The following is a 20374-nucleotide window of genomic DNA, read 5'->3' on the forward strand; positions in this document are numbered from 1 at the left end:
AAAAGCCATATAAACACAAAAGACTCGATATTCCTCAACTATTTGCAAGTTTTCACCAGGGAAAGTTAATTGCCGATAGCTAGTCCAACGACAAAAACCAGTTATCGAAGTCGGTGGTTTTTTCAGTGTGTAGGCTTTAAAAGTTCTCGGCAAGCTGCGTTTTCGATACAACGACATGACCCCATTTTTCGAAGCAACATTTCGAAAACGATAAAAGGTGTGAAACCTGGCTAATGTGTCATTTTCTAAACAATAGTAATGTCAAAAAGTGTCAAGAAGAAAAAACGACACAAAAACTTCACTTTGTGGATTTCGCGGAACGAAAAAAAAAGATAGGCAAGAATATTATTCAATCTTATTTTATCGTAGTTTGCCTATCCGATAGCACAAAAAGTTGCCCTCTCACGATTCTATTCCCGTAAATAGTATTCGTCCTGCAAGAACTTAGTATTTATAGAATTTAGTTCCTCCGGGAAAGTTTATTTTGGTGCGTAGGTACATCAGCAGAGGGGAAAAGTGCAGAAGAAAGAAAAATGGCTCGCTCAGCAAGTCCTGGTGGTTATTCCAACTACGAGGACGATTCATTGTTCCAGAATGCGATTTTCACGCACGACATCAGCGAACAGATGCGGGTCCCGAAGCGGATTCGTGCTACCGGAGATTACTTCGACGACCACGAGCTTCTATCGAACGGCAATGGAGAAATCAACTCCTGGAACTACCACGACAAGATCGAAATGAACGTCCCTGAGAGGATCGTCGTGCTTGGCCAGGATCAGCATTTGGGTGAGTAATGGAGCCGTCTGTTTTACAGCCATTTTTATTGATAACACTGCTAACAATGTCCCTATTGCAAAATTGGTCGCTAACGAAATTCCCCCTTTACCTGTATTTGTCCATTTTACATTCCGCCATCGATGAAACCCTAACTTTTTCTGCGTGTGTCTAATCGTGCTAGTTCTTACGTCAGGCACTAAATCTGCACCCCGTGAGATCATGCTGGAAAATTCGATTCTGCCCAAAGATCCGGGCTTTGTGCGTGTCTCAACGCCGCCGAGGGTAATTTCGCTAGCGGAGCACCACTTTCCGTCGGCTGCGGAACGTTCGCACGAAGACGGCGACGGAAAGGAACTGAACGAGCAACAATATGACGACTACGAGCCGCGCTCGTTGGATTCGATTGAGGAAGTCAATGGCAGCATGCACGTAGGAAACAAACAACGTTACGCCCAGGACAACCGCGGAGCCACGGGAGGAGAACTGGTAAAGAGGGCAACGTTTTCCAAGCACAATTCCGAGCTCGTGGTCGGAAGAAGGTAAGCAGCAGTAGGGATATGAAACGGGAAGTTATTTCAAATTTACTTTATCTGTATGATAACAAAATTTCAATCAGTTGTTGAGTTAGGGGAAAGTGGGCAAGATTACCAACAATGATTGTAGTAAGTAAGCATCATTTTGAAATGTATAAAGTTAAAAATACGGCATATGAGCCTACAAAATACGATATGTGAAAGGATCCAAAGCCAAGTATTTGAAATTCACGCGAGATGCATCTACAGAACGGTTGATTGGCTAGTTGGCTATAAAGAATAGAGTGATGGAAGATCTTGAAATGAAGCAACCATCAAACCCAGTAATCATTTGTGAAGATAACCAAGGGGCCAAAGGTATGGCGAACAATTTTGAAAACAAGAAATCGAAGCGCATAGGTACTGAATGCAGTCGCATTACTGTCCTATATGCAAAGGAAACCCAGCAAAGATGGACCAAATATGCAGTTACCGGCAGGGTATCAAGCATCGACACAAAGGCGCCTCGTCTATACGTTCTACCTGTTCATGGAACATGTTAGACTCGTTTCTTTCGGACCTCCTTATAGAAACGCCGGTTTGTTGTTGCGTATCTTAAAGCTGTTGATTAGGTTTATTAGTGTGAATTAGATGAGCAAATTTTAGGTTGACTTACATTTGGTCGCCTCTTGAGCTTCTCAAGTCCAACTAATTCAATCCTTAAAGAAGGCGATAGGTCTATAATGAATTCAGTTTTGTTCATAAGAATTATGATCCTGACGAATCTTCCATAACTTAACTTACAGGACCAGTTAGTCTGCCCAGGGGTAGAAATGCTCTTAACCGCTACAACAAATTCCTAGGAATCTCGGTTACCCACTTATGAGGTTATCTAAATATGCACAATGGATCAATGAATTTACGGTTGAAATTAGCGATATGAAACTTACGATCTGATTCGTAGATTAGTTGAGCAAACAGAGTTTTAACGGAATCACAAATTCAAGCAAGTATAATAATAATAATTGGTAGGATTTTATAATAATAATCAAATATTCTCGAGAGATGAATCCACGTTCTGAGCACATTCGTTTGTTGTCATCTGTTATGTCCTTTATCTCGCATTAGTGACGGTATACCTTGGTTGTGAAAGCCGGATTGCCGGAGGGATATCGGCAGTGCTGCCAGTGGCCACGACATCCCCCTACCCGTAACGCACTTACGGTTTATCTTCCGACTCTGCGTTACTCTCACTTTGCACCTGGAGTACTGCAAGCTTAGAAACTGGTCGTCGAAACACGCCTTGTGTGGTTTGTACCAGAGCCTGATGAATTCGGCCGTCGCGTCCAGGGATTGTCGTCAAGACCCGGCCTCTTACCCATCCATTGCGATAACCTTTGTTTACAATCAGTACAAGATCGTTCTTCTCCAGATTTTTCGTCTCGCTGAACCGCTTGGTCCTGTTGGCAATTGTCGGCAAATATTCGTTAATCCATCGCCGCCAAAATTGATCCATGAGCTGCCTAGCCATGTTCCAGTTAGTTCGGGTCACTCTTCACGCAGAAAAAACTACGTTAAAAACAAACATATTCTAGGTAAATCCAAACATAAATTCAGTTTGTTCTGGCATCAAACATAAATATGTTTAGATCAAACATATTGTTGCATTTGAAGCGAACGAAAACTTTTTTTAAATCAAATGTGCGTTTCAAGTTGTTTCAACCAGCTAAATGTTTGAAGCAAACATGGATATTATTGTTTTGGTTCGACCACTCATAATATTTTCTTATCAATTCTACCAATTTTCATATTCTGGTAGCATTTGACTACCAGATTTCACAATTCCAAACATTCATATTTCATTTACTCACCTTTCTGTACCTGAAAAACATCCTTATCATCAATTTGGGAGCAAGAAAACATATGATTCACTCTTGCTCCTGCTCCTCTGTTGACTTCCGATCGGATCCGATCCGAACTCGAGTTTTTGTTTACTTTTGCAAGAGCGAGCGAGGGGCTGCCCACTAGTGTATGTATAAAACAAACAGAGATTTAATTTGGTTTTAAAAATAAATATGTTTGATTCAAACATATTACTATTTTGGAAATAAACATGTATATTTTTGAAGCAAATGGATGAAATTTGTATCCGTGTTGTTGGCTCCGCTAGCGTTATTGGGAGTTGGACGACACCGTTCGAGCTTAACAGGATAAAGTGATTCGGTGTTAATGCTTCCTGGATGGGGCTTTCAAGGGGGATTGAAGTTAACGGTCTAGAATTCACTATAGCTTCCGCCTCAGCAATAACCGTCAACAGAGTCTCATCGTCTGGTTTTTGATCGCTACATAGAGAACCTAAAGCCACCTTGACGGACTTTACAAGACGTTCCCAAGCGCCCCCAAAATGCGGCGCAGACGGTGGGTTAAATACCCACTTTGTATTCGAGTTGGTAATTTACTCAGCCAACTTTTTATCAATCTTTTCGATCTCTTCGCGTAGTTCTCGACTAGCCCCCTGAAAATTTGTTCCGTTATCGGATTGAATTTGGAGAGGAGATCCTCGACGGGCTACGAATCTGCGAACTGCCATCTAGCACGACTCCGTAGATAAAGAATGGGCAACCTCCAAATGTATGGCTCTCACTGTGAGACATGTGAATAAGGCAATCCATGTTTTGACGCAACTCCGACCAATTCGAACCTGAATGGGGCCAAAATAGTCCAGGCCGACGTATGAGAATGGGCGCACCTTAGCTGCTAGGCGCGACTCTGATAGAGGAGCCATCCGGGGTGTTGTTGGTTCTGCTTTGTTGACCTTACAGGTAGGGCATGACCTTGCCACTTGACGGACTGCAGTAAGAAGATTGGAAATGTGGAACTTTTGCCGAATTTCATTGCAAACCGTATTGTGATTGGCATGCAGGTAGCGACGATGGTATCAGTCAATAATTAACTTGGTGAGATGGTGGTGGCGAGATAAGATGATTGGGAACTTGAAGTCGTATGTGACATACGGGACGGCTCCAATACGACTGTCGACTCGCATGACCCCATGCTCGTCGAAAAATGGCGATAGCTTATAAATTGAACTAGTTTTCTCGATCTCCTTTTTAGGAAGCGCGTTGTGGATCTTCGATATGGCGACTTCGTCCGGATAAGCTGATGCCTGCACAGTGCGCCAGATGTTGTTTTCTGCTTTTATCAGCTCTTCTTGTTTTAGATGACCGATGACTAGCATTTGCTTCCTACTTTTGCGATAGCAATTTTCGACGTAACGGTAAACGTAAGCTGCTACTCTCAGCAGCCGCTCCCATTTGGAGAACCTGTTGAACTGGTAAATATCCTCGAATTGTTGCTGCTTGCAAGGACTTTGGTAGCACGATCAAAATTACGAGCGAAAAAATTGTGGAAAAACAGAATCCTGTGTATAACCATAAATATGGATTCTATAACATTCCCCAGAAAACCATACCCCAGAAAACCATTCCCCAGAAAACCGTTCCCCAGAAAACCACTTCCCAGAATGTACCATTCCCCAGAATGGACCATATCCCGGAATTGTTTTCATACCTTTAAAAAGATTCCTGTAATGAAGAAAAAGATTTTGGCAACTAAAAAACTGGAATAAAATGAACGGCTCGGAAAAAAAATACAAAGGAGTACAGTTCAATCTGATATAGGCTAGATGTACCAGTTGTGGCTATAGCACCAGTTGTCGCACTAGTGCTTTATATGCCAAATGGCCAATCAAATCATCGCAAACCAAGTTCATATCGATAAAGCATATTCATATGATACGATAACACCTTTGATCTCCTCCAAAACAAGCAAAACATTATTGTAAAAATTGATTTTGCTTAATTTTTGACGTCCTTTGCACCAGTTATCGCACTAGTGGTCCCTATTTGGCCAGTCCCATAAGAAAACAATGGGATTTGCCAAATAAGGAACCAAAATTAAGAATAGTGCCACAACTGGTGCATGCGTTCCTATTATGGATTAATTAATTATGAAGATAATAACAAATTTTATTGTGGTTTTCACAGCTGCTCTAAGGAGCAGGAAGTAAAACCTTTCTCTTGATATATAAAGTTCACCCACATGCCTTTTACTTATTTTTTTAAAAATAGTTGTTCTTATGTATGGCGACAATTGGTACACCCACCCTAATAGATTATGTTATACAAATATATTCCATTAGTCTTCAAATTTAAACTAATGAATATTAGCATATGGTCCATGGTTCGCCGTGCGGCGCAGCTTAGTCTTGCTGGTATGACATGACCGCTGGAAGGCTCTGCCACATCGAATTTTGTAATACTGCTTCTGATCCTGCTTATACAATGGAGCTTGGTTGACCAAAAAATGCTATGACAGTTTTCGAAACATTTTCACGCTTAAAATGTTCGACCGTGTACTTTTCTCATGATAAAGCACTTGATAAAGCACAATGCACGCCGCAATACTTTCTGTTTCGACGGCATGTTTTAAGGATTCATTCACATAAAGTAATATTTCGGTGAAAGCATTTTTATTGAAATAGAAATCCAATCATTCCAATGTTTTAGTTGCCACCCGTTATAAGCCTAAATCAGTCATTGAAAAAAATGACCTTATTATATTCAAATGTGTGCTTTTCTAGAAGCGTTCAATTATGATTCACCTTATTTCCGGCTAATGCTTCTAGTAAACGGGCATTCCTATGTACATGGGACAGTTATGCGTGTAACGGCAGTATTTGTATTTTTTTTTTAATTTGTTCAATGAAACTGTAGATTTTTATAAGTGCGGGTAAATTCATATTCCAAAAGCAGGCATCATCCACTTGTTTGATATACTCCGTGCAAACGCGTGATTTGAAAAAAGGGGTGTTTCAAGCAAATGTGTGAGTCTAAAAAATGTATCACTCATTTGCCTTTTTCCGAGCAAATGCGCATTTTAAAAGAAGGAATCATTCGTTAACCTTATTTCGGGAAAATTCGGCTGGTCATGTTGTTCGTATGCCGGAAGAACGTCAAGCGAAGATAATATTTAGTAGAGAACCCGGAAGAGGCCGCAGGCTTCGTGGAAGGCCGCGTACACGATGGCTTTTTGCAGTTGAAGAGGACCTGAGGGCGCTCAATGTTCAGGGCGACTGGAAGCGATTGGCCCAGGATCGAGTCCAGCGGAGAAGGATACTCCATTCGGCGTAGGCTCATCGAAGAGCTGTAGCCCATCAAGTATCAAGTATCGTGCCTTTCAAGAAGGAATTATTCACTCATTTTTATATTCTTGTTCCTTATTATGGACAAATGCGTGTGAAGCACAAACATATTAAAGACGTTTTAAAAGTTTTTAAATCATTGACTTAATTGCCTTCATTCATTCATTTATTTAGTTAACATCTAAACAGATAACACTGAATCAACAATTTGACGCCTTATTCCAGGCAAATGCGTGGGTTCCTATTTGATTCCTCAATCAAGGCATGCTTCAAAATAAGAAGAAATTTTTTCTGTTTTGGGGTCAGAATAGACGTGACCATATGCTAAGCTAAGCCAGAATTGGCGCTTTGATGTTGCATGAAGAAGAAGAAGCAGAAAGATGATAATCGAAAAAATCTCCACGGAAAACCATACGGAGAAGTTTTTAAAACTCTTCTCAAAAATTCTAGAAGCAATTTAATTAAAAACGGTAAGCAGTACGGGGTTGGACTTTTCTTATACTGTGTTTTAAGTGTAATATTAGAAAACAAAATTTCGAATAGAAATATTGTGGTTATTGTACAGTAGAAGAAAAGTCCAACCCCGTACTGCTTACCGTTTTTAATTAAATTGCTACTAGAATTTTTGAGAAGAGTTTTAAAAACTTCTCCGTATGGTTTCCCGTGGAGATTTTTTCGATTATCATCTTTCTGCTTCTTCTTCTTCATGCAACATCAAAGCGCCAATAGACGTGACTATGCTATGCGACGTGACGCGACAGTGCAGTTTGACAGTTCATTGATAATAATTGTTATTCGTTTGCGTGAGTCGCGTCGCGTCGCATCGCACATCGCGGTTAGGGTGTGGCCAGATAGACACGAAATGCAATGCGAAGCGAAGCGTCCATGCGATTTGACAGTTCCTTATTATTGATTGTTATTCCTTTGCGTGCAATTTTCGCGCGACGTCGCGTAGGCGCGTCTACTCTGGCAGGAACCTTACTTTGGCGTGCACCTTATGGTCATTATACCAAAAGGCACATTGTATTTGAAACTATAGTTTCTAAAAATTACCTCAATGGCCTTTGCACATCCAACTCATCAACACAAATGATTTTAATTATGGTGACTTATTATGAAATCATGTTTATCTATATATTATGTTTTCTGGGGAACGGTACATTCTGGGGATTGATTTTCTGGGGAATGGTACATTCTGGCGATTGGTTTTCTGGGGAATGGTACATTCTGGGAAATGGAATTCTGGGGTATGGTTTTCTGGGGAACGGTTTTCTGGGGAATAGTATAGAACCCTAAATATGATATGCTGTATAGGGCACTGCACGGAAAAAACTCTTTCATTTTCGTTCTTTATACATTTTGACGTTTACTGGCCTTGTTGTTTTCTAATTTCGTTGCAGCGAGAAAGAGACAAAGTAGGGAGTGAGTGCTAGTAGTGGACCCCGTGCGTATAATGAACCCCCTGGACAAAATCTCAAATTAAGCGCTGGAATCGACAATTTTCTGCAAGCTTCCGTCGGGTGAACTTGCTTCGTGTAACAGGACAGCAGTTCCATACATTTGCTATGAACAGGGAAACAGAAATTTAGTTATATTAACTAATTTGTGAATGTAAATATGCTAGAGGGTCCATTACTAGCACACAAGGGGGGGTCCATTATAGGCAAAAGGAACATGTGGGAATGGAACATGTAAATCAAATAGGGGGACCATAATACGTATATAAACAAACTCGACGTTGCGTATTATGGACCCGGGGGTGGCCATAATAGGCATGCTAGCTACATAATTTAAAAATGCTTTTTTTTATTAGTAAAAATGAATGTTTTGGCTAGTTTTATGTACGAAACACGATGCTGGTATCTGTTGCTTGTCATCTGGTGCAGCAGAACTACAATTTGTCAAGAGGCTCGCTCTAGCGAAGCGACTGAAGTAAATTTTAATCGTTAAGGGGTCCAGTACTAGCACTCACTCCCTAGTCCGTGCAGTGCCCTATGACATACACTTAATTCTTTCTAATACTATGTTCGCACTACAGCCTGAATAACATGTTATTCAAATTATCAACAAAAGAAAGCTCATCAAGATAGCCGAATAACATGTTACAAGACCCTAGTGCAAACATAGTATAAAGCAAAATTAGCACAATCAATAATTTAAGTAACTATCCAATCTTGAATTTATTTATTATGAAATATAATTCCATTTGATACCTACCAATGAATTAAAAAGAGTTAGTGAAACAATCAACAATCACGTGTGATTTGCCAAAAGCTGCATGTAGTAGATTATTACATTTTACATTTACACAAGATTTAATCTTATCCGTATATGTCTGAAACTTGATTATGCATATGTACAACATGTGATAGATTTAGTTCGGAAAAGGTATTGGAGGGTAACCGCCCCTTCGGTGGGGTTTGATCCCACGACCCCAGTTCGCATGACAGGTGCTTTCCCTACTAAGCTACGAAGGACCTCCGTCGTCCACCGCAGCTTAGCGGGTACTGATGAAACCAAATTCCCAGCACCAGGTACCAGCCGATCTCTCGCAATACATTTTCAGAACTAACTCTCTCAAATGTATTATTGTACACAATGTCAACCAAGTAGGATGAGTATTTAATATTGTCCGGCTCCTACACACTTGCTTCATCAGCAACGGCGCTCAATGAAGTAGGGTTGTGTGAGGTTGTGCCAGTTTGGTCGTCAGATCCCAACACGACCACACAAGCGAAGAGAGATCGCCACTCGAGATCAGTACATTCAAAGTTAATTGCCTATATGCCGGGTATTAAGCCACCCGGAGTGGAAATTAATTACTATGTCTGAAACTTGATTATGCATATGTACAACATGTGATAGATTTAGTTCGGAAAAGGTATTGGAGGGTAACCGCCCCTTCGGTGGGGTTTGATCCCACGACCCCAGTTCGCATGACAGGTGCTTTCCCTACTAAGCTACGAAGGACCTCCGTCGTCCACCGCAGCCTAAAAACCTATTTTTTTTCCGTCGTCCACCGTCGTGTGTTGGGATCTGACGACCAAACTGGCACAACCTCACACAACCCTACTTCATTGAGCGCCGTTGCTGATGAAGCAAGTGTGTAGGAGCCGGACAATATTAAATACTCATCCTACTTGGTTGACATTGTGTACAAAAATACATTTGAGAGAGTTAGTTCTGAAAATGTATTGCGAGAGATCGGCTGGTACCTGGTGCTGGGAATTTGGTTTCATCAGTACCCGCTAAGCTGCGGTGGACGACGGAGGTCCTTCGTAGCTTAGTAGGGAAAGCACCTGTCATGCGAACTGGGGTCGTGGGATCAAACCCCACCGAAGGGGCGGTTACCCTCCAATACCTTTTCCGAACTAAATCTATCACATGTTGTACATATGCATAATCAAGTTTCAGACATAGTAATTAATTTCCACTCCGGGTGGCTTAATACCCGGCATATAGGCAATTAACTTTGAATGTACTTATCCGTATAGTATTTGGCAGATTGCACTATGTCACCAAAGGCTGTGCGGGGCATTGCGACCTACCAGTCCAAGGTGGTTCAGGCTGTGCTGATAGGTTTCAGCACAGATCCCACACTGAACTCCAAAGGTAGACGTGTTGCCTAGTGTTAAGACATCGCAGATTGGCCAAGGTTCGGGGATACGTTGATATTAACAGAATAACAGAAATCCTGGAGAAACTCTGGAGAACTTCTTTTTGATATGTAGAAAAATTTCTGGGAAGATTCAAAATATTTTTCCGGAAAAACAAAGACTCGGAACTCGGAAGAAGATTACCAATTCAGAAAAAAAGCCTAGAAAATCTTCGGAGGGAATTCAGACAAGTTACCCGAGGAAAATAACCTTGACAACCTTTAGCAACCATGTTTTCGTAAATATTTTGCCAGAAAGTATCAGTTTTGAACAATTCTGAAAACAAAAAATAAAAGCCAGAAGACATGGCAGATAAAGGTTCAAAACGTACTTTACAGAATCCGCAACTCTGGTCGGTCGTAAATTTTCCTGACAAAAATATTTGTCATTAGTAATCTGCAATAGTGCGATAACACTTTAAAATCTCCATCCACAGCTTCCGAGATGAAACACCAACATTCGGAGGAAGCGTCGAAAACCTAACACCAACCGAAGAGATGACCAACTTGCGCCGCCAGGTGGCCAAAATGAATCGCCGACTGCTTTCGATCGAGCTGGACAACATGCAACGGCAGCAGCGCGAAAAGATCATCTATTGCGTCGGATTGGCTTATCTGCTGCTGAAAACCTTCATGTGGCTTAGTCGGAAGTAGAGAGGGAAACTTTAAGTTCATCCCTTCCCAAAGATTCGCTTCCTATGAAGGCAACAAAAAAAAAACAAATGACCGACGCCGTTAGGAATCAGAATCGAACACATGGACTAAACAAACCATTCAAATATTGTAATAATAGTAACATAAGGGTCAAGCACGGATGAAAAGCACATGTTGAAGATTTTCCCTTAAACGCATGTACGGTGTAAGTGGAAGCACTCGAAGAGCGCAGCGCAAACCAAAATAGACCAATACAGGTTATTGCAATAGTCACTGAAGGTACAATGTTATTTAAGAAAGGGTATTTTTGGTTCTGGACTTTTCTAAAATGCCATTCAAAATTTATTCTGACGGCTGCGACATTGTCTATTAGACTGGTATTCTTATAATTATTTCATTTTTTTAATTTCTATTCATTCGATTTGTAACATAGCGGTTATAAAAACTTTTAATGTTTAGAAAACCATTCATTGATGTAAAGTTGTTTTAACTACAAAACAAACAAAAAAACTTGTTTTCGAGTGAAAGCTTATTTTGTTCTTGAAAGGATTTGGTGGGAAAACCATGAACCGATTTAATGCCCTCGGTTGAAATAGTATGACTATGAGCAAACAGGCTTATGAGTTAGAAGATAAATTTTCCCGCCCTCTCGAAATGTGTAAGTGGAAATACAACTTTAGTCATGTTATAAATAAGAATAATAAAGTTAAATATTAACTATCGCTATATTTTCTTCGCTTGTTTTATCACATCCACCTAAAAATTATAGTCCGTATACGTGGGCATACGTTCATAAGGCAACAATTTACATTCACCTACATCACGGCCCACGGGTGTCCTACGAACGGCGAAACGATACAAACGACACTTGTGTAAAACTATGAAATGACAAAATTCTGCCTTTGAAAATTCCGTCTTTTATAATTACGCTCTATGATATATTCCGCCTTTTGTTGCATGTCTAAGAAGGTCTATATTTCTAGATTCTGCCTTTTGTGATTTCGCCTTCCGTGTTTCTGCCTTTCGTTAGAGTCCCCATCTTACTCGATTCCACACAGCCAGCGAGTGCATGGTCCACCCCGGAGCCGACATCCTCCTCCAGGTTCTCTGTTAAACATAACTTTAACTGGTCTCTTCCGGCGTACGCACTACATGTCCAGCCCATTGTATTTATTTATTATTTCACAGGCTAAGGCCGGAGTGGCCTGTGTAGTAAATAAGTCTTCTTCATTCAACTCGGTCCATGGCAGCACGTCGCCAGCCACGTAGTCTGCGAAGTATCCGCAAATCGTTTTCCACCTGATCGGTCCACTTTACTCGCTGCGCACCTCGACTTTTTGTGCCCGTCGGATCGTTGTCAAGAACCATTTTCACCGGATTACTATCCGACATTCTGGCTACGTGCTCGGGCCACCGCAGCCTTCCGATTTTCGCGGCCAGCCTACCGTAATATACCGTATTTTATGTATGCAGCTTTGTACAACTCGTGATTTATGCGTCTGCACAAGAGGTTAAAAACTACAGAAAAAGACTGTCGCTTCGGTTTCCTTTGCTCTGCTGTTTGAAACATTGTAGCATATCAGTTTTTAATTATTTTCTTTGCACCATAAATTATAATCTTCATGGCTTACATGGTCTTAGACGCTCAGAGTGCACTAGCCATTGGCATGCCGAAGACAAAGCAAGAGACAAGAGAAGACAATGTTCGCCATTTATTACGAGTTTAGATCGGTGGCGAAATCGAGCTGGGCAGCATAATTCGGAGTGCATGATAGGAGTAAAAAAAATCATAATTACGCTGGACCTCGTAAGACGTCTCAATCGATTAGGGGAAGATAGCCCAAAACGCTCCATCCCAGGCAAAATGCCCTCTGGGTATCCAGTGGCTTCCAGCTTGCATGTGGGCTAGTCTCTAACTTGGACGTTTGTGGGGGATATGTACAGTAATACAATAATACATTGATCAAAATGCTCGGAACGGTGGGTGCAATTGACCTCCACAAACGTCATATCAGAGAGTAGCCCACAGGTAAGCTGGTGGCCATTACCGCTCGCGGAAAACGGGATTTGTTTATTTGTTTACAACATCAACAGGCTGTGTGTGGCCCTAATGATGGTCTTAAAATATGAAGTAAGTACATTTAGAAATCACAATCAATTCAAACAAGTCACAGTAGTAAAATTGCTATCTATGTGTGTTAAAAAAAGTCAAAAACCTCCGACGTAGCATATTACGCGATAAATGGAAGTCAAACAATGTTGCAACTCTGTTGAAAACGCGTTGCAAGCCACCGATTGCCCCATGGAGTCCTTAATTCGTCCTTTGCAGTGGTGGTCTAAGCATTCCGCTATTGTGGAGTGTCCTTGGTCGAACATTCAAATCTATCTGCTCCAGAATACCTTCGCAGTCGATTCGTCCCTGTAGTATATCGGCGATCGTCATCGCCCGGGTGGTATCTCTCCTAGCACGAAGAAGTTCCAGATCGATCAACTGGCATCGGCTCTCATAGCTCGGTAGACATAACGGATCCCTCCATGGCAACTTCCGAAGTGCAAATCGCAGGAACCGACGTTGGACCGATTCGATACGTTCGGCGCCATTGTTGTACGCTGGGCTCCAAACTGCAGAGCAGTACTCTAGGGTAGAACGCACAAGCGAACAGTAGATGGCTTTCAAGCAATAAATGTCGGAAAAATTCTTGGCAATCCTAAATATTAGTCCCAATGTCCTAGAAGCTTTATCGACAGCGTACGAGATGTGCTGCTTAAATGTTAGCTTGTGATTCGAGTGTCGTGTCAAGTAGGTTGTATTCGAAAATTATCGGTTGTTTCTTTCGAGTGAACGTTATGACGGAGCACTTGGCTGGGTTTACGACTGTAGGGATTGAGACGGGTGTGACAAGATATGTTGATTGAATAAGAGGGCATATACATTAGCTATGAGTACCAGATGCGAGAGTGACAGATGAACGATATCATCCTGCAAAATACATCACAAAACTGAAGGATAATATCGTTCATCTGTCACTCTCGCATCTGGTACTCATAGCTAATGTATATGCCCTCTTATTCAATCAACATATCTTGTCACACCCGTCTCAATCCCTACAACGACCATACGGTTTAGAGAACACCAGCTGGCAAGTGACCTGCCGTTGTAAATTAAGACAGTCAGTAGTTGAACTAATTTGGAGAAACATTTTTAAATCGTCAGCGTACGACAGTCGAGGGCTTTCGATGACTAGATGGACGTCATTGAAATAGAGCAGAAATATTAGTGGCCCAAGATGGCCTCCTTGCGGTATTCCAGATGTTGCTTGGAAACTATTCGATTCGCAGTTATCTAAAGTCACCATCAGTTGTCGGCCAGTCAAGTATGAGCGGAACCAGCACAATAAATCACACCTGGTCTGTGGTAGAGCGTTCACCCATAAATCCCGCCTGATACTGTCCCACGAACTCTCTTGCAATTGGTGTTAGTCGGCGGCATAAAATTTGGGAGAGTACCTTGTAGGCGGCGTTCAGCAATGTGATTGCGCGGTAGTTGCTACAATCCAGCTTATCGCCCTTTTTGTAGATGGGACACACGACACCTTCCATCCACTCCTGCGGCAGAACCTCATCCTCCCAAACCCAGTGCAGCGCTCTAGCCAGTGCCTCACCACCGTGTTTAAACAGCTCTCCTGGTAGTTGGTCAACTCCAGGGGCTTTGTTGTTTTTCAGCCGGCCGATCTCCTCCTATTCGATGCTGATAAGTAGTGGAGGGTGATGAGCAGCATTTTTGACCAGTGCGCAAGGTGCTGGCAAGATGAGCGGTGCATTGTCCTGTCTGCTTACAAAGCATAGGTCTAAAGTGCGACCGTTTTCATTCACAATGCTGTTAATTTGGCTAAGAGTGGCTGAGCTGTAGTTATCCAAAAGGCTGACAGCGCCAACATGCAGGATCGAATGTTCTGGATCAGGGCAAAGAAAACCGCTGTGGGACTGCTTCCAAGAGACACCAGTCAGGTTGAAATCGCCCAGGACAAGCACTTCGTCAGTCGGAGTGGCCGTTTCTAAGACGGCGAAGACTGACTGGCAGTGAGTATCGATGAATTGTATGTCATGGACCAGATCAGAAGGGATATACAACGAGCACAGGAACAGTCTTCGGTCACCCATCTCGATTGATACCCAGACTTGTTCGAGACTCCTCCGAGAATCGCTTTCAACTGGTTTAGCTTTGATTCCGGAATCAAGACACCGCCACCAGTAGACTTCCTGCTGTTGTGTTGATTCCGATCGCAACGAAATACTTCGTAATCGTGACCAAACATTTGGCTGGAAAGTGTTCCGGAGTCGAGCCATGTCTCTGTTATTACTATAACGTCAAAGCAGAAACTGGAAATAGCGAGGCGGTGGTCGTCGATGCTGGTGTTCAGACCACCTACGTTTTGATAGTAGATGGTAATGTCTGTTGCTTTCTCATCGCGATGCAGTTGCACACTGGAATTTGAGACACTCTTAGGCGAAGCAATAGTTGGTCGCTGATCATACTTGCCAAACATTGGAGGTCGGAAGGCCCCGTCTCCCGACTCAAACGCAGGGCCGGGACGACTTCCCTCATATTTACTGTGTTTGAGGTGGCTGTATTAACAAAACTATGCAGAAAATTATGTAGGTTAGGCGAAAAAAGTGTCAAAATAATAGGAAAAACCTATTTTTTTTCACATTTTAATATTTCGGCGAGACAAAACGCCGTTGTGGAACTAACTTGCAATGTACTACGCGTCTTCACGCAATGTATATACCAGAAACCAGAATGCTGATTTGCTGACGCGTGTCGCGTTGTCCCTAAGAGCTGCCAGCTAAAAGGCGTTTTGCCTCATAAGTTTTCCGGCCGCAAAATATCACCAATTTGTTGAAATGTGGATATTATCAATATGATTGATATTTGTACAATTTTGAGATGGCATCCTCTCGTGAGTTCGCCGTCAATTTTCTTTTCGAACACTTCATGTGGAATCGCCATGAGGAAAAAAAATACCTCTCAATACTAATGTCTCTAGTCCATACGAACTGGAAACGGCTTGTGCTCAGTCAGCTTCAGTCCAAATCAGCTTCAATTTTTGATGGACACTCAGAACATGAGAAGTATTGAAGCAAAATCCATTTGTTGAACCACCCTAATAGGTGTACACTGAAGAAACAAAAAAAAAATGTTCGGAGTTTCTTTCTATTGAAAACTAGTTGTTTCTATATCATAAATTATACTACAATGAGTATCTTATTACACTTACCATACTACTTCGGTAACCGCTTGACCATTTTCATTTCATGCGTCAACCAAATTGCAAACGACAACAAAAGCAGCGAACCCGATTGATGACTCGCGGCTAGCGGAACTGGCACGTACGTCAGCAATGTTGTAATACCCAAAAGAACCTGTAACCATCCCATAGCTGCTACGGCGGTGGCTGCCGTGTACGCCCTCGGTGGCAGAACTCGTCGTCTTGACAGCATAAACACTCCGGTAATCAACGTCAGTGTCGCCGTGCCCAGAACGCGATGATCAAACTGAACGGTGGTGGGATTCTCTGTAAAGTTGCGCAATGTCGGGGACATGGCAAGGATATCGCTTGGAATCCATCGATCTGCCATTTTAGGGAACGAGTTGTAGACTAGACCGGCATCCAGGCCGGCCACCAGTGCACCGGACATGGCCGTAATGAATACTGCTGCTTTCGTTGCATGTGCAAGTCCCTTGAACTTGAATGTTGCGGCAGGAATCTGACCCAACAGCTTCTGAGCCGGCAAGAGTTTATCCAAGGCGGACCATAGGAATAAAGTGTACAGAACAAATGCGAATCCCAGATGAGAGGCAAGTCGATACTGGGAAACTCGTGGAACATCGCTTTCATGTTGGAATCGATCCTCCAAACCTGACTTGACCATATACCATCCCATCAGTCCTTGAGCGGCTATGAGAGCTCCAAATGCAACGGTACGAATTTTCATTCCCCGATCCAGATAACCCCTGGACCAGAAATACACTGCCGGAATTGCGTAAAATGCACCGATAAGACGACCCCACATGCGATGGCCATACTCCATGAACCAAATCATTTTGAATTCACTAAGAGTCATGTCTTTGTTCTTGCTAAAACGAAACCGAATGTTAGTTTCCAAAATTAAGTCGCCTCTGTTACATACATTTTAAATTCTGGAAATTGCTGATAACGCTCGAATTCCTCCTGCCATTCCTGTTGAGATCGAGGCATTTTTTCGCCCAACAATTTCCACGTGACCATTGACAACCCCGATTCAGTGAGTCGTGTCACACCACCTGGCATTGGGAGTATAAATGAAAAATTTAATCTCAATTTACCACTATGACTAAACTGACGATTTATTTAGCCGTTCGATAGACTATCTCTGCTATCACGAGACACACGCAGTAGAGCACAAATCCGTAGCAGACAATCCCACCTAATACGACGGCTACGAAGACCATTCCACTGCATCCGAGCAGCCAATAACCAACTGCTTTGCGACCCTTTTCTGTGACGTCGGGTTTAGTGCAGTACCGTGTCAGCGATGTGCGCAGAATGCGACCCGGTGTAGTGATATTTGCCTGAAATCGATTATTTCAGCATAATTTACTAAATGTCCTAATATTATATTCATAAGTTGTTTACCTTTTTAACATTCTGAAGAAGGTTCGGACTACGGCCAAATGCATTTCCGGTCACAAACGATCGACATGCAGTTAGATTTTTCCAAACGGGACTAGACGAATTCACGGTGGCACGAACGTGAGGAGTTGCTAACCGGAGGTAATTCAGCATGATTTTGGAATGGAAATGCACTTCAAATAAAATGTTTTACGCCACTTCTCGACAATATTAATATTACAGAAAATCCCCGAAAGTTTGAGGGATGAGATCAGAATTAATTTGCAGTGCAATAAAACTAACAAAACTAATAAAACTTGATACCACTGATACCCTCGAACTTGAATCACCGGCTCTACAAACTGATTGCGAAACAATTTGTTTTGACGTTTCATTCCATTAGGCATTCTGCGAACGTGTACGCACACGCACATTTCACTCACACTTTTACTCAGTTTGTTTGCAACCACGAGCAGCTGTCACGGCAAAATCAAATGGGATTGTTTGCAACCACGAACCGCGCGTTCGTGTTGGTGAGAAATGTCGGCAAGACGATGACCGCATACTCCAGTGCTCGGGCTATGCTTTTTGTTTACAAACTTTACATTGCGCATCATGATGCACCCCACTTCGCCCACTTTAGCCAATCTATTTAACTATAGACACTATAGGTTCCATAGACGAGCGCAGGCACGGTTGGGTTATTTCAATTAAGTGTGTTTTTCCACTTTTTCACAGTGTACCACGCGAATTTGACGTCACACGCTGCGTTGCTTGGGTTGCAATAGTGACGTCATGCTCGTTTGGCTACACTAACTGACAGTTCGTTTGGCTACACTCGCCTTCGCCTCTACTTCGCCTCACCTCGTCTATGGAACCTATAGTGTCTATATATTTAACTAAAAGATATTTTAGTTACTAGATAAAGATTGTCGCTACTGTTCCCTTTGTTCTGCTGTCCGAAACATGTGTGGTACATACCTGTCAAATCGTATGGATTTTCCTTCTTTGACATTTAGCTCCCCTATCCTCGCCAGCAAAAGATGTTCCGGACAGCGACAATCTTTATCTAGTAACTAAAATATCTTTTATTTAACTCCTTCGGTCGCCTTCATATGCCAAGGTTTATGCTTTGGCTTTTATGTGCTTGCAAAGAAAAAGTATACTGATGCTGAATCTCAACGTAGGTATAAAACACCTCGCACTTACCGTTGGACCGGTTGGACCTGTAGGGAATTCCCGACCCCTTAAGGGGTCGTCAAGAGGTCGCCCTTGGACATAATATATTATATATCAAGACAAAATTTTCAAAACGACTTATCTGCTTTTGTAAACAAAGATTCAAACGACGATTTGACGAATCTGATAGCTCTCCCACGCAAACCAACACCATCAATAGGTAGGTGAAGGTTTCCGCTTTCTGTTGATGGTGTTGGTTTGTGTGGGAGAGTTATCAGATTCGTCAAATCGTCGTTTGAATCTTTGTTTACAAAAGCAGATAAGTCGTTTTGAAAATTTTGTCTTGAATATATTGTGGATTTACTTGACCAATGGATTCGAAGGTCGGTTCACTTGCCTGTTTCAAACGTTCTCTTTTGCAGCAAGGTTTGCCAAACTCAATACAAGTTTGGTAGATTGCCTTGTTTTTTTTTGCTCAAAACAGATGTCAAAACATCGGAAAAAGAAAGAGAAGTCCGAGAGAAACAACAAAAAGCACGTGGCAGACTTGTCAGTTTTGACAGATTTTACTATGAAAACGGGTGTGAAGGTGAAAACGGCGATTTTAACGACCGTTCAAGGAGCGACTATTTCGAACGGTCAGGTCCAATAGGGAAATCCACGTACAATAACATATTATGTTACATAGTTAGGGTGACCATATGCATTTTTCTCAAAGGAGGACAATAATTATTATAATAATTATTCACCAAAATCGTAGCGAAAAGGAGGACATAAAAACATTGATCGATTTTTGGCTTTGAGCATGATTTAAAATATTATATTTGTTGGAGTTTTGCGCACTAATGTTTATTGGAAAAAGTTTTTGTAAGAACCAGCAAGTAACCCAGCAGAGATCGTATATCAATGCGAATAAGTGCCCAAAGTGGAGGCCATGAACGTACACTTTCCATGAACTCAAATAGAGGCATGTGCCTATATCGCCTTCAGCTTGTACACCCCTATTCTCTAGCACATGCAGCTTTGTTTTAGCTAGAAGATACGACATCTTTTTCTACTTTATTAATATTACATCTCCAGATGAAATATTCCCAACTGTCATTATAGCACATTATAATCTATATCACTTTCCAGTTATAAACTGCCAGCACCTTCTTTGTAATGGTAAGATTTTAGCTTCAACTAATTTTCAAATCAACAGTGAACAGAATTTTAACAAGACAGCTCATCGCATGCTATTCAGAAAATTTGTCAATTGATAACTGACTGAACATTAGGTTCTATAAGGACGGAACACAAGATGCTTGTGACCAGTGAAATTTTTTTTCTTGGATGCCATTGAAAATCACAATTTAAGGTATGTAAATGAGAATGATTTTGTTAATTGTATCACCAAGTTCTTAACTGGAGAAATTTAAAACTGTTCAGATTTAGACTTAAGAAACTCAACTGTTCTGATTAGTTCAGATTTCTATTCCATTCTATGCATGGTGTTTTTTTTTTAACAAGGGAGAATGCATTTACACACTAACCCAGTACACGTGCATTGTAGTTGCCAAACTACCACACGGAAGTGTACTGGAGTGTCGGACTCGACCATACCGGTAATACCAACTAAACTCTTTTGGGCTCCACCATCGTTTCCCCCAGGAACTACCTCCCAGTACTACTTCTGGGGATGGCAGTACTAAACGTACTCGCTCATTCTCGCTCACACAGGCACCCGTCCCATGCGAGTCTG

The 20374-nt window shown here is 41.9% G+C and overlaps 2 protein-coding genes across 3 annotated transcripts; one reads left to right on the forward strand and one right to left on the reverse strand.

Annotated features, from left to right (window-relative positions):
• The first annotated feature begins 267 nt into the window (after window positions 1–267).
• LOC134227060 (transport and Golgi organization protein 11) lies at window positions 268–11523 on the forward strand. Of its 2 annotated transcripts, none has more exons than XM_062708270.1 (3): window positions 268–786; window positions 959–1316; window positions 10585–11523. In XM_062708270.1, exons 1-3 carry the CDS (start codon window positions 534–536, stop codon window positions 10799–10801), a joined length of 828 nt encoding a protein of 275 aa, XP_062564254.1. In that variant the 5' UTR covers window positions 268–533; the 3' UTR covers window positions 10802–11523. The 2 variants fall into 2 exon arrangements, with proteins under 2 accessions (XP_062564254.1, XP_062564255.1); XM_062708271.1 differs by having other exon boundaries at window positions 270–786; window positions 971–1316.
• Window positions 11524–16009: 4486 nt separating this feature from the next.
• Window positions 16010–17854, reverse strand: LOC134226586 (cytochrome c oxidase assembly protein COX15 homolog). Its single transcript, XM_062707444.1, has 4 exons — window positions 17479–17854; window positions 17270–17414; window positions 16994–17126; window positions 16010–16940 (listed from the first exon to the last, which is right to left on the reverse strand). Exons 1-4 carry the CDS (start codon window positions 17626–17628, stop codon window positions 16085–16087), a joined length of 1284 nt encoding a protein of 427 aa, XP_062563428.1. The 5' UTR covers window positions 17629–17854; the 3' UTR covers window positions 16010–16084.
• Window positions 17855–20374: the final 2520 nt, after the last annotated feature.

This window comes from Armigeres subalbatus, chromosome 3, assembly GCF_024139115.2.
Source record: "Armigeres subalbatus isolate Guangzhou_Male chromosome 3, GZ_Asu_2, whole genome shotgun sequence".
Lineage (NCBI taxonomy): Eukaryota > Metazoa > Arthropoda > Insecta > Diptera > Culicidae > Armigeres > Armigeres subalbatus.

Bases quoted from the DNA above. Each gene is read 5' to 3' on its own strand.
- LOC134227060 (XM_062708270.1), top strand. From the start codon at position 534: ATGGCTCGCTCAGCAAGTCCTGGTGGTTATTCCAACTACGAGGACGAT. The intron at 787-958 runs GTGAGTAATGGA...TAATCGTGCTAG, and splicing joins TGGCCAGGATCAGCATTTGG to TTCTTACGTCAGGCACTAAA. The intron at 1,317-10,584 runs GTAAGCAGCAGT...CTCCATCCACAG, and splicing joins GAGCTCGTGGTCGGAAGAAG to CTTCCGAGATGAAACACCAA.
- LOC134226586 (XM_062707444.1), bottom strand. From the start codon at position 17,628: ATGCTGAATTACCTCCGGTTAGCAACTCCTCACGTTCGTGCCACCGTG. The intron at 17,415-17,478 runs GTAAACAACTTA...AATCGATTTCAG, and splicing joins TTCTTCAGAATGTTAAAAAG to GCAAATATCACTACACCGGG. The intron at 17,127-17,269 runs GTGGGATTGTCT...TCCCAATGCCAG, and splicing joins CTTCGTAGCCGTCGTATTAG to GTGGTGTGACACGACTCACT.